Source organism: Oryza sativa, chromosome 6 (genome assembly GCF_034140825.1).
Source record: "Oryza sativa Japonica Group chromosome 6, ASM3414082v1".
In the NCBI taxonomy this organism is placed as follows: Eukaryota; Viridiplantae; Streptophyta; class Magnoliopsida; order Poales; family Poaceae; genus Oryza; species Oryza sativa.
This window is the reverse complement of record NC_089040.1, coordinates 10,452,747-10,467,087: the sequence shown is the minus strand read 5'-3', so window position 1 is coordinate 10,467,087 and position 14,341 is coordinate 10,452,747. Positions and strand designations below refer to the sequence as shown.

Below are 14,341 nucleotides of genomic sequence, written 5' to 3'. Positions count from 1 at the left end.
AGCACTAATCCTGAGAACATAAGTCGTCATGACAAGTTTTACCTCTTGTTGAAGATCGAAACCGATGCAGCTCAACCCGAGAGCACGAACTCGTCGAAATAAAAGTAAAGCAAAAGGGTGGCGATGCGCCGAGATTGTATTGGATGTGTTTTCTTGTTTTTACATAGGGCTCGGGTCTATTTATACCCGAGGATTACAAGATACGTCCATAACGGACACGACTATTATCTCTAACAAACTCTAAGATACCATAAGTCTTTACGGCAGACTTTTGCCCAAACATATCTCTAAGGAAATTACATAGAATATCCTAATTAATAGATACAATCGCCTTCCCAGGACTCTATCCAAGCATGGCAATCACCTTGAAGCAGATCAACTTGAACCCAATGACTTTCACCGGGTCATATTATCGGAATCGGCTGTATCGGCTAGCCCCGTCCAATTCGGACTCTGCCGATCCTGACCTTAGCCGATTTAGACTGCAGCCGATTTTTACTCTATCTCCGCAAAGATCTTCATCTTGGATTTCACTTCGATCTGATCTTCATCTCCGATGCCAATAGTGATAGAATTTACCAAATTTGGTCGTTAACAAGTTACCAAAATTTGTCAGCAAACTAAATGTAACCACTTTTTTGACAACTTTACCAAAATTTGGTAAGATTGAAAATGGCATCAAAGTGAACAGGCCCCCAATAAAAAAACCAACCTAGCTCTTACATAAGTATTGTCATTCATTATACTCCCTCCATCTACTTTTGATAGTCATATTTCATCTTATCACACAGACCAAGGGTAAGTAACTCTACTTATCATTCATTTAAACATGCTACTAGTCATTCCTCGTAAACAAACAATTCATTAATATTTACATTTCTCGATGCCCATGTAGCCAATGTTGTGTGGAAGAATGAAGAGTCATGCATTAAATCCGAGAAAGTCATTAAGATGGTTGTTGAATTGAAATATTACTATCAAAAATAAATTTTTCAGATTTGAAAATATGACTATCAAAAATAGATGTAGAGAGTCCTATATAATATTATAATTATTTTTTATGGAACGGAAAGAGTAAATGACGTAAGAAGATATAATGTAATACAGTTTTTGTGTCACTGCATCACGACTCAAGCCGCATTCGAGATAAGAGCATATGAAAACGAAGTACATGCGCTTAAAACGATTATTTATTAGCAAATGATTAATTAAGTTTTAGTTATTTAAAATTTAATTTTTTTGATTATTTAATATTTCAAAGTAATTTTTATATACAAAATTTTTACATAAAACATATTGTTTAACAGTTAAAAGGTCGTGGTAACAAGAACCGAATTATGTATGTTAATAAGAAAAAAAAAGGCCCTCAGAGACGTCCATGCACCACGTACGGTACCAGTAATTAACGAAAACTAAGTAGCAGGTTTAACATTTCTAACAGCCAACAAATTACATCACCAGTCTAGCTAATATGATAGGTTTAAATTAAGAAGCACACGACAAACTACATCACTGAGTCTAGCTAATTAAGCGGCAGACGTAGCCACGTGGCAGCATCTCAAGCCAAGACGAGCAGCGCGGCGGCGGCAACCCCGGCGACGCGGTGGTAGCCGCCGCCACCACCACCACCACGCGACGGCGAGACGACGGCGGCGGCGCTGGTATTCCCGTGCGGCGGCGTCGGCGGCGACCCCGACGAGTAACCGTACCCCGGCGTGCGGTACGACCCGCCGCTGTCGTCCTCGTCGTCGCCGTCGCCGTCGGGCGACGGCGCACCGGCCGGGGAGTCGCCGCCGCCGGCGCCCTTGGCGGCGTGGTCCGCCATGACGCGGACCGTCATCCTCTGGCCGGCCTTGCAGTGGCCCGGCGCGCCGCTGATGAAGTAGAAGTTGCCGTTCCTGTCGAGGCGGAACCTGACGTCGGCGCCGTCGTCGAACCGCTGCACCGGCTTGTCGGCGCTGCAGAGCTTGTAGTCGGCGCGCGACACCACCACCACCGAGTCGTTCTTGGCGTACTTGAAATCTGCACACTCACACACACACACAATGCCGCGATCATGTCACCACCATGGACGACGAATGCAATGCAGCAAGCAATATGTAATGGAAATGGCGATCGATCGATCGATCTCACCGAGGAAATCGCCGATGTGGAAGCGGTTCCGGGAGGCCCAGTGGTTGTACGTCTCGTCGGTGCCCGTCGGCTGGCTCCAACCCCTCGGCCCGTCGCCGCCGACGACGAACACGCGCCCCGGCGGCGCCGCCGACGCCCCGCCGGAGAGGACGACGCAGGCGGCGGCGATGACGGTAGCCGGGAACAGCAGCGCTGCTCCGGCCATGGCAGCAACACTACTTCTGTTGCTAACTGTCACAGATGGACGAACACTAATACAGTTGGCTCAGCTCAGCGATTGGATGATTGGATGATCCGTCGATGTCGTGATCTCTCCGGCCGGGGGGGAGGAGGGATGATTATATAGGAGTGGACGTACGAGTGCGGTTTCGCGGTTGCGGACGTGGCGGTGGTGGATGCCGTCGATGGCGGGCGTCGTGGAGGCGTGGACGGCGGGAGATGCGCGGGCGTGGGAGGGTGACTTGGTCAGAGGCGGCGATCGAGATGCATGGTGGCACAAGTGGCGGCGGTGGTGGTTTGGTCCTGCAGGGGAGTGGCGTTGAACGAGGCAAAACCAGGTGAAATAGGCCTCCATATTATTTGGGCTTTAAAATTTTTTCAGATGGGCCCTGGCAACTGAGCAAGAGCAAAACTAACGATTTCAGATGGGCTTTAAGTTTTTCGTGGAATTAGGAAAAAAAAGTCTATTTAGCTACCTCAGATATGGGTCGAATCTGATTCGTAATAATGACTCCCTCTCTAACTATTAAAACCAACATAAAAAGTGTGAGGTATGTGGCACCCGGGTACCCCATATTGAGGACTAAGATCGCGTCCTCAGGGGTGGGCCGAAGACCCAATTCCGAGTATGGTAGGTGTTGTATAGTTGGTAAGCTATAGCAGATATGGCAATGAACCACGTATCATGTAATAGTAGGCAAGTATCTAGATTATAAGGATACTGTACCCTGATTAGCGCCGGCGGGCCTAAGCCAGTATAAAAGGCGCCGGTGGCAGTCTGAGGGAGGTCTTCGGATCATTTTTCCACCGGATACAGAGTTAAACACACTGGACGTAGGGTATTATCTCACTCTGAGGGCCTAAACCAGGATAAACTTATGTGTCACCATCTCTTCTTATCTAGCGCACCCCATAAAATATATTGCCGATCCAAGAAATCGATAGTTGGCGTGCCAGGTAGGGGGCGCTTGATTATTTTCAAGGCGGAGATGGCATCCACCGGCGTTGAGATCACCAACACCACCACTTCCCTGCCACCACCCAAATCTCCTTTGGCGCATTCGACTTCATCGCCGACAGCTTCGGCAAGGTCTGTCAGGTGAGCCTCGGCGTCATCGGGCCGGTTACAGCCTACCGCTACCCTCCAGGAATCAAGCTCTCTCCTTCGGCAGTCTCGACTTCTTCGCCACCAACTCCGGCGTCCTCAAGCTGGCTTCGTGGGAACTCACGCCATCGACAACTACACCGCCAGCACCTCTCGGTATCAGCAACTTCGTTGCTTCCTCTGCCAAGGCATTTCAAGTCGGCAACCTCGACACCAGCCGCCCGATCACGTCCAAACCCCCGCGGTGCCCGGGACACCACGGCCGCTCCGCGTCACCGTCCTCGACTGCCGCGGGAGCTCAGATCCTGCTGGGTTGGTTTCCTTGATGAGTCTGTACGTCTCTCCGACTCGGACTCGGGAAGCTCCAACAACACCCGGACTTCAAGCCATCACTCCCGCGAGGTCTTCATCGTCTTTCAAGAGACGGACGAGGAGAAAAGGGAGTACGAAGAGGAGAAGCGCCGTATCCAGTAGCAGCAGGAGGACCTCACTCGGCGTCTAAACGAGCTGCGACAGCGCGGCCGTCTCGCCCAAAATGCCATCCTCCAAGTCAAGTTGGGAGAACATGATGTCTTCACCACGCTACAGAACAACATGATAGCCGCCAAGGCCCTCCTCGACAACATGCCGATTCCAGGCGACCCGGCCGTCAAGACCACCATCGCTCAGGTGAAGGCCATGGTGGATGCCGCCGCTGTCCAGCACACCGAAGTACCACTGACCGCCTCCACTGCCAGCGACTCCTCTGGCAAGAGACCATCCCGGCCACAAAATACCGGGTCAAGGCGTGTCGAGGCATCTCAAGCGGGAAGGTCACACCCAAGTCTGCGCACCAGCGACCTGCGCGACAAGATCGAGGTGGGACGTCGGCTAAACGCCGACCTCCGCAACGTCATGAACAAGCGTCGCCAGCTCCGCGACGCCTAACGTCTACGGATACATGAGGACAACATCTACGCTGGCCGCTGCCACGCCGACGTCCAGCCGGACGGCTGCATTGTGTTAACAACGAAATTTGGTTAGCCCAAAGTCATCATCGACTTAGAGTCAGTATCGCCTTCAGAGTTATGGAATCAGCCGATGAGAGTCGTCAAATCGCCAGCAACCGTGTTCTCGATGGAGTCGGATCAACTAAAGGGAATTTATCCAGAAGAGTCCGAGTTCAAGAAGGATGCGGCATGTCAGTTTATCTATTAATTAGGAATAGTTTGTTAGTTTCCTTTTATCTTTAGGAAAGTTTCTTTCTTGTCCGAGAAGGACTTGTATCAACCTATGGGTATAAATATGTACACCCGAGGTCTATGTAATTTATCTTCACGATCAATACAATTCGGCGCATCGCCTCCTTTTACCTTTTCTACTTTATTTTATCGTCCGGCGGGACTTGGCACCTGACGCGGGGCTGCACCGATGTTTCGCCGGCCCAGGCAATTATATCGTTTACATCGGCGTCGTTCAAGGCTGCATCAGTACATTCGACCTTTTGGATTGCTCTGGTTTGGATGATATATTTGCCTACCTATTTATCATATGTCTCTGTTAATCTAGTATTAGCATATCAATTTAGCTCTATCGGCTGCTTCTCGTTTTAGGGTTTCTGCCGGTATCGGGATTAGCTTAGACATCTACCACCCTGAAAACTTAGTCAACGGCTTGATTGTCTAGATATTATGTTTCTTTTCATACTTAGTACTGCATCAGTTAAGTTTGATCTACTAAGTCGGGTTTTGAAACATAATCTCTAGCCTGCTTCTTGATTGCCAATAAGGGTTTCATCGGGGTTTCAGCCGGTGAGTTATCTGGACGTTGCATCGGCTCATAAGGATTGCATATACATATAAGTTGGATTTAGCCGATGACAACAAAGGTTTCACTGTTTAATCTAACCTTGTGGATTTCATGACATCGGATCTCCAGCCGATGTATGCTTTAACCTTCAGATCAGTGCTTATTCTATCATATCAATGCTAGACGATTGGTTTATACTGGACAATATTATTGTTATATTTTATTATCAGTAGTTGATTGCCTATATATCATTATTTACTAAAGTGTTAGAATCTACATTAGACGTATAGCTGATTGCTCAAAACCCTATCGCTATCGGCTGGTATCGGCATCGGCTATTATCGGCTATCGGCTGGAACTACTCCATCGGCTTGTCAGCCGATCGGCTGTTTTGTCTATTATTTGCATATCTTGTCAGTTGCAGGATCAAACTGACTGGCACACCCGCATCTTACCAATCTTTGGACCTGCACAGGAGCTAAGCAGATCTCCCAGGCCGGTGTGTTCAATTTTTTTCGTCAACACATTGTCGTCCATCGACCATACCATGACTACCGCAACCACTTGCCCGACCCCCTCCCACACCGCGACGACGGCACCGAGGGCATACCAGCTTTCACCGTCAACCTACGTCGAGTCAGATGGCCGGCCAACTTCAAGCCCATGGGCATCAACAAGTATACGACGGCAAGACCGACCCCAGCGCATGGCTTTCCGTCTACTCTACCACCATCCAAGCTGCCGGGGGCGACCAACTAGTCATGGCAAACTGCCTGCTAGTCATGCTGACCACAGCCGCCCAGGCATGGGTGACGGGGCTACCGAGGTACACCATCAACAGTTGGTTCGAACTGAAGGGGCAGTTCATCGTCAACTTCCAGGGCACCTTTCCCCACCCGGGCACTCAGTGGGATCTATACCAGATCGTTCAAGGCAACGACGAACGCTTCTCCAATTACATTCGCCGCTTCACGGAACGTCGCAACACCATTCTGCATGTCACTAACACGGAGGTGATGGCAGCTTTCCAACAAGGCTGCAAGAACGATCCAATTACTCATACCAAATTCTAGAATTGGGTCACTCATGTTAAGCAGCATGTTTTAGGTACGATTCATAAGCGAGTTGTCAAACCACATTAGCTTATGTCCCCTAAACATAGCCATCGGGAGATAATCAATACCTCCAACAATATTCACTATAAAACCATTATGTTCAGACATATCCACAAAAATAGTGGGGTGTGTCGATGCAATCATCGTTGGCACAACGAGCTCAACTTATGCAACACGACGAATCTTTGCATGGCTTGCACACGTCCACACGTGAAAAACGCCAGCGTGCGACAAGCATGGTCATCAACCGATGGCTGATCAACCAACACAACCAGGGAGTAGTCACCGACTACAAGAACACGATAAAACACAATAGTGCATAGCCAACATTTGTCTGAAATACAGTTACACCGAATTGTGTTAGTAGTTGTAACTCCTTGGATCATACACTAATTGTTCTTCTAAACTAAAGCATTTTGTCAATTCCAGCATGAAGATAAGCTTTAGAATAGAATAGGAAAGACCAAGAACTTTATCTATCTAGAAAATATCGATCTAATGCAAAGTTCCAAACTAAGCAAAAGATAAACTGCTTGGCAACAGACAACAGTATAGCCGACCAATGTTCTCCTAGGACATGCTCGAAACTAGCCATACAACTCCCATTGTCAAAACAACTTTATTAGACAAACACTACCAACCATTGGTCATCAACCAAAGGTGGCCATTTAGCGCTAGATCCACGCGAGGATCGAGATTGGGTCAACACCCAAGTTTAGCTGTTGGTGCTATAGTGAAGTGGGAATCATGCATATTCACAGTATCTACCCTCGGGCTTATTCTGCTAGATTTGGCTCCAATTTTCCGGTGTCCTTGCAAGACATCAGGTTCAAAATAATATTGAGAAGATATGTGCACAATAGGGGCAACCATATGAACAATGTCATTCCACCACATGGAAAACACTTTACATCTTTCACCGGACCGAGTGAAAAATATCTCAAATTATTGAACCTCGCAACTCCAAGTTGCTAGAAAATTGAGGTATAATCATTTATCTCCAAATCAGAAAAGTGTGCTCTCAACCATTGGGAAAGCAAAATGTCGACCGTAGTCCGACTGTACTCTAATTGAGATGTTAAGCCACTAGGGGAAAGGCACAGAGAATCCCAAGCCCATAATCTAATTTCACACATTTCAACGACTCAGAATCCTATTCTTGAGTGTGATCATAGGGATAGAGTGATCTACATTAATGCCCAAAGCTATAGTCATTGAAGGCCTTTACGTGAAATCACCCACACTATCTGTCCAAATCATTTCATGCAGTTCTCAGAGAACCCAAGACGCAAACGGACAATATGCGTGATGAATTCGGCAAAAGCATGGATCTCGTACAACAAGAATACGTGTCTCCATCTTGTAGACACATTAATATCACCATTTATGTATGAAGGAGTTTATCAGTAAAGAGCGGTCTTATCCATAGCCATGGATATTCAATTTCCCAGAATTTTCATGCATTAGGTGATTTTCTGTTATTTACTTGGTCTTATTTAGCATTGTATTCCCAATATTTATGTCACACAGAAAACCATCACATATTGATGCAGGAAAATAAACCCATCATAATGCTTCCAAGGGGAGATTCAACACTATGTGAACACAATTTATGGAAGCATCATAACCTAGAAATCCGTATCTAAATTATTTTATTGGAATTGCATCAACTTTAAAAGCATTAGAATGTTTAAAAGCACCATTACATGATTATTTACGAGTCCGAGGACCCACACGCAAAACCAAACTATACAAGGCCTAAGCAACAAGAAAATTAGATGCATATACTGATGCATGCATGCTTGCAACATGCTTTTTGCCGATCGATCTCAAGCATCCAAGGACGCAAGATGCATCCATACATGCGCGTTACAAGGCCAACCCTAGGTCGTGCCGGCGTGAAGTCGTGCATGAAGAGATGCAGACGACACTGCGCTATATTAGATAGCAAATCCACCGGTACATGCAAGCCAAGAACAACCGAGCAAATCAATCTGTCGTTAAAAAAAATCAATCTAATAGCAATAGATTGGAACGACAAACCGGTGAACGAAGAGCTGCTGATAACGTGTTGTAAACCAACACGCCTATTAGCGGATCACCGGATCCTTTCCCTGTCCCTCCTACAACAATAGAGACGTGATATCATGTCGAACACCCGCGCCCATTCCTTTGCCCTCAAGAACATTGCAGAAGTAGACAATGAACACAAATATAGGGTGGAGTTCTCTCTTCATTATAGATCTCATCTGGAGTACAAGCCAACCTTAAATATTACACCCTGCCCCTGTATATCTAGGAGTCTTAGGAGGAGATAGAACTTATCTCTACTCTGATTTAGATTGGCCCACAAGAAACTTATCTCCTAGAGATTTGTTTCACAACACCAATAACTCGTCTAGATTTATGTGCGGCCGATAAGCCCATCTGATTTGAACGGTGCCAAGTCTCATTTTTGTCATGTATGGTGTTTACTGATTACTTTTGTTTATTCCCTCAGTTAAACATAATATAGATTGTGTGTCTAATTTTAACATTTGGTTACTATTTTAAGATGGAGATCAGTGTAACCTTCATACTTCATTCATGCTGGTTTAACAGAATGATCTTAATAACGTGACGTGACTCTTACAGTATGTAACGTTACGCGAGGTCGTGAGTCTTACACAGAATGCAGCCTAACGAGTACTAACAAGGTTTTCAAAAAAACGAGTACTAACAACTACTTCCTCCGTTTTATATTGTAAGATTTTCTAACATTGCCAATATTTATATATATGTTAATGAATCTAAACATATAGTTTTATATTGTAAGATTTTCTAACATTGCCAATATTTATATATATGTTAATGAATCTAAACATATATATATATATGTGCCGAGCTCTCTTGCAGTGACAGCCTGTCCTGGACAGTTGGTTCTACGCTTCGCACTCACGTGCCACATGGACCGTGTGCGCCAATCGTCGGCAAGCTTAGCTTCAATATGCATGGACAGCTTGGAGTACTTATATACTTACTTACACAGAGATCCATCTCCTAGCTGAAATCCTGAAACACTTCAGCATCAGTAAAAATCAACCAGGTGCTCGATCGATCGGATCATCCGAGTTGCAGAAAGATAGCAAGAATCCCGTCACCAACAATGTCCGTGGAGATACTGATGGATCTTAACCTTATCAATGGCCAACCTCCGAGCGCCAGTGCCGACGACGCCGCCGGCGATCAGGCGATGCCGGCCACGGGGAACCCCGTGCAAGTCCTGATATCTCCCATCGTTCCCGTCCCGGCGTTGACGGGGACGCAGCGGCTTTGCCGCCGGCGTACACGGGCGTGCTGTACCTGCACCACCACAAGAAGGAGGAGGAGGCGGCGGCCGCGGCGGCGCTGGGGCAGTTGAACGAGGCGAAGAAGAAGCGGGAGAAGTGGCTCAAGGAGATGAGCGGCTGGCTGATGGTGCTCGCCGTGCTCGCCGCCTCCGTCACCTACCATGCCGGACTCAACCCTCCCGGCGGCTTCTGGCAGCACAACGACGGTGAGAGTCACGTCGCCGGCACGCCGGTGCTCCAGTCCAACTTCCCACAAAGGTAACAACGACGAACTAATTTTTGCCTCCGACCACGGCGAGACCCCTCCATTAATCTTTCTTTTCAATGTTTGATGTGCATGTGATAAGGTACACCGTGTTCTTCTACTTCAACGCGACAGCGTTCGTGACGTCGGTGGTGATCATCATCCTGCTGATGAACGAGTCGTTCTACCACTCGGAGGCGAAGGTGGTGGCGCTGGAGATCATCGCGGTGCTCGACATGGTGTGCCTCATGGGTGCCTACATCGCCGGCAGCACGCACGCGGCGCCCTGCTCCATCTACGTCACCGTCCTCACCGTCGTCGTCTTCCTCTACGTCGTGTACGCGGCGGAGCTCCTGCGCAAGATCTGGTGGCTCATCATCCACGCGCCCGTGCACGACACCGCCGCCACCGGCGGCGGCAAGCTGCCCGCCGTGCCACAACACATCGTCGAGCAGGCCTCGCCGCACCACCGCTGCCACGCCGACGACGTTGATAGCTCCATGTCGGCGCCGCCACGGTAGTCCGTCAACGTCGCCTATATACTTCCTCCGTCTCGCCGTTGACTTTTTTAAACATATTTAGCCGTTCATTTTATTCAAAAAATTTAAGTAATTATTAATTCTTTTCCTATCATTTGATTCATAGTTAAATATACTTTTATGTATATATATAATTTTACATATTTTATAAAATTTTTTGAATAAGACGAACGGTTAAACATGCTTAAAAAAAATAAATGCCGTCAAATATTTAGGGACGGATGGAGTATTTAGGAGCAGAGACGAGAGTACATGTGTTGTGTACCATGTGTCTGTGAGTGTAATTTCAATTTCCTTGTGTATTTCGCAACTTTTCAGCTTATGAATCCTGTGATGTTTGGAGCTAAAAATCAGTGATCCTTTCAGAAGTTGCATGCAGAAGTTCTGCACTCCTTTTTCTTTCATGCATGTCGGAGTGAGGAATCTTTATTTCGTCTACTTGGATCACTGAAGATACACAGAATTGACCAGCCAAGGAAATGTAAAAATCGATCCATTAATAAATGAAAAACAAATGAGTAAAAACATGAGAGGGGTAAGAGAGAGAGAGAGAGAGAGAGACCAATGATCCTTTCAGTTACATGCAGAAGTTCTGCACTCCTTTCTTTCATGCATGTGGAGTGAAGAATCTTGATTGTCTACTTCGATCACAGAAGATACACGGAATTGACCAGCCAATGAACAGATTGTCCCACTCTAGTGGGTGTTATCGTTTATTATAATCTTGTCATATTTCAAAGTCTTATTGATAGCCTTAGGTGCTACCAAATAACTAGCAAAATACCTGTGCTTTGCAACGGATAAAAAAAACTTTAATTTTACGTATGTAGTCATGATGGGTAAAACCCTGCCAACTTATAGACAGGAAGCTGAATAATACATATAAACAAAACGAACAAATTAAGTGCCAGTAAAATAAAAGACGCAAGTCATATAGTAGGAAAAGATAAAACACCCGCGCTAACGGATAAGCAAACAAAGACAACAACACCTCAACAATTGGTGGAGAGAGCCAAAGGAGCAAATAGTGAGTGCGTAAGGAGTTGACGGCCACTATGGTATTCAAGCAATAATTAATTTAGGAGAGCATATTGAGATACCATATTCAAGAGGTGAAATTTTGATACTAGACACTTTTTGATATAGCTCCAGAGATGCAAGATTTTTTAGAGCTGAGTATTTTCAGCTCCACAAATCTATGGATATGGATCTACGGTTACGCTGATAGCATTTAGATAAATCATTTTGTTCACATTTTAAATAAAATTTTAAATTTTAAACCACTATAGTTTAACATACAAACTTTATATCTATCATAGGTATTAGATTTGGAGTTATGCCAAACATGACCTACTAATTAAGTCACAAGTTCTAGGCGAGCTCTTACATTTCGTTGACCTCACAGCATGCATGCGGATGCGGATAAATTTCAGTGATCTCATAAAATAACATGAATTAACAGGGCTTGTACTACGCGAGCAGCTTAAACGGGAATAGGAGTTCCATGTTCATAAATAATGATACTAACTAAGAAATAACCACAAGCCCACACGTATAGATGTTTGATCAGCATTTGAATTGGACCTAGATTACATTTCTGCGGATTTGTAGTTATATCGTTCAATTTCTCAATATGTGAAATCCTGGTATCAATTAATTGTTCTGTTTTAGTTATTGAACCATCGACTAAACTCAAACAGTACAAGCCGGACCGAACCGTTCCTTTTTCCTTTTCTAGAAAACCTCTCGAATATGTACATGAGCGTCCTGCATCCAGGCCCACATTGTGTAGCCCATTCATCACGCAGTGGCGGAGCTAGCCCCGGGCAGGTCGGGCGTCGTCCAGGCTCCTCCGCTAACGTCTTCACTGTAAATTAATAGCCATTCATGTCTAAAAAAATTAGTCGAATATTACTGGAAAATGTTAGTACTCATTCGGGCTTCACGATATCAATGGCTCCACCACCGCATTCATGTGTGTCCGCGTCTGTCCCTTCCAAGTTCCACACCACACGCATATATTCAGCTTCCATGTTGTAGAAAAAACATTAGATTTTTCTTTTCCCAGTTAAAAACCTGGGACACTACTGGAGAAATGATTTTGCTGGATCGCTTAAAAATCACATTAGTCCCGGTTTGAAAACACACAATAATTTTTTTTTTATATTTAGTCCCGGTTGGTGTTACCAATCAGGACTAAGTATTATTTTTACTCCCGGTTCAAAGACATGTCAGAGTCCTATTATTTTTTAGTCCCGGTTGGTAACATAAAAAAATCATGAAAATCCTGCCTCGAGCCGCGCGCCGTGCCTTGTTCTCCCCGCTCGTCCTTATCCCCTCCTCCTCTCCTCCTCCTCCCCTCTCTCATCCTCTTCTCCTCCTCCTCCCCTCCTCTTCTCCACCTCCTCCCCCTCTCCCGGCCTCTCCTCCCCTTCGTCCCCCTTCCCCTCTCCTCCCCCTCTCCTCTCCCTGGCGGAGGCAGCCAGGCGAAGGCGGCCGGGCGATAGCGGCTGAGCAGCGGCGGCCGGGCGGCGGAGGCCGGGAGGCGGCACACGGCTGGGTGGCCAACGGCGGCTTGTTTTGTGATTTTCTTTTATTTTTGGAATGATTTGTAAATTTTGTTGTAAATTATTTTAGATTTGGGGATGATTTGGTGGATGATTTTGTGAATGACTTGTGGATTGTGGATGATTTTGTGGATGGGCTGAGAATTGTGGATGATTTGTTGTGCATGATTTGGGGATGATTTGTGTGGATTTGAAGGTGACAATAAATGCAAGAAGCAAAAAAATAAAGGAAAAAAAAGCGCCTAACCAACCAGACTAAAATGGCGCTGGGAACTTTATTCCCGGTTGGTGTTACCAACGGTGACTAAAGATTCATTTTTACTCCCGTTTATATCTTTAGTCCCGGATTGGTCGTCCTGATTTGCAACCCAGGACTAAAAGGGGTTGTAAACCGGGAATAAAGAGCCCTTCCCCAGTAGTGGTAACGTCAACCAGTCAACGGGTTTGGATAAGATCGATCCCCTTAGGACCTGTTTAGTTCACGAAAAGAAAATTTTTGGGTATCACATCGGATGTTTGACCGGATGTCGGAAGGGTTTTCGGATACGAATGAAGAAACTAATTTCATAACTCGCCTGAAAACTACGAGACGAATCTTTTGAGCCTAATTAATTCGTCATTAGCACATATGGGTTACTTTAGTATTTATGGCTAATTATGGACTAATAGGCTCAAAAGGTTCGTCTCGTGATTTCCCCCCTAAATGTGCATTTAGTTTTTTAATCTATATTTAATGCTCCATGCATGTGTCCAAAGATTCGATGTGATGTTTTTGGGAAAAAAGTTTGGGGAACCAAACCAGGCTTTGAGCTTAGGTGGTGTTTGGATGCAGGGAGCCAGGGACTAAACTTTAGTCTCTATCATATATGATGTTTGGACATTAATTTGAAGGACTAAACATAGACTACTTACAAAACTAGTTATATAAATGAGAGCTAATTCGCGTGACATTTTTTTAAGCCTAATTAATCCATAAATGAGAGCACATGTTTTCTGTAGCATCACTGTTGGCGGCTGTTAAATGTCAATTCTATACCGCCAACATCTACATAAAGTTCAGATAATAGAGCATATATTCCACAGTGTTGGTGTATATTTGTATGCAGATGATAAAACCTGATGTTGGGAGGAAATCTGGACTAAAGTGAGGAGAATTACGTATCCATACAAGGAGGGGTTGTGAACTTCATCAAAACATTAGTAAATCAACCCAAAACTCCGAAGAATGGATAGAGGAGGACTAGGAGAGGAGCCAGGCCAAAGGCCAGGCCAGGAGGGAACTTCATCAAAACATCAGTAAAT

At 45.6% G+C, this 14,341-nt stretch overlaps 1 protein-coding gene, 1 non-coding gene and 1 pseudogene across 2 annotated transcripts; 2 read left to right on the top strand and 1 right to left on the bottom strand.

Moving 5' to 3' along the window:
- Window positions 1-1,402: 1,402 nt before the first annotated feature.
- Window positions 1,403-2,445, bottom strand: LOC9270088 (early nodulin-like protein 5). Its single transcript, XM_015787325.3, has 2 exons — window positions 2,134-2,445; window positions 1,403-2,022 (listed from the first exon to the last, which is right to left on the bottom strand). Exons 1-2 carry the CDS (start codon window positions 2,336-2,338, stop codon window positions 1,559-1,561), a joined length of 669 nt encoding a protein of 222 aa, XP_015642811.1. The 5' UTR covers window positions 2,339-2,445; the 3' UTR covers window positions 1,403-1,558.
- A 3,571-nt stretch (window positions 2,446-6,016) lies between these two features.
- On the top strand, window positions 6,017-6,110 carry LOC112939489 (small nucleolar RNA Z256). The gene has a single exon (XR_003243202.1). It is a non-coding gene; the product is annotated as a small nucleolar RNA Z256 (small nucleolar RNA).
- A 3,294-nt stretch (window positions 6,111-9,404) lies between these two features.
- LOC9267629 (uncharacterized) lies at window positions 9,405-10,814 on the top strand (annotated as a pseudogene).
- The last annotated feature ends 3,527 nt before the right edge of the window (window positions 10,815-14,341 follow it).

Bases quoted from the DNA above. Each gene is read 5' to 3' on its own strand.
- LOC9270088 (XM_015787325.3), bottom strand. From the start codon at position 2,338: ATGGCCGGAGCAGCGCTGCTGTTCCCGGCTACCGTCATCGCCGCCGCC. The intron at 2,023-2,133 runs GTGAGATCGATC...GTGAGTGTGCAG, and splicing joins CCACATCGGCGATTTCCTCG to ATTTCAAGTACGCCAAGAAC.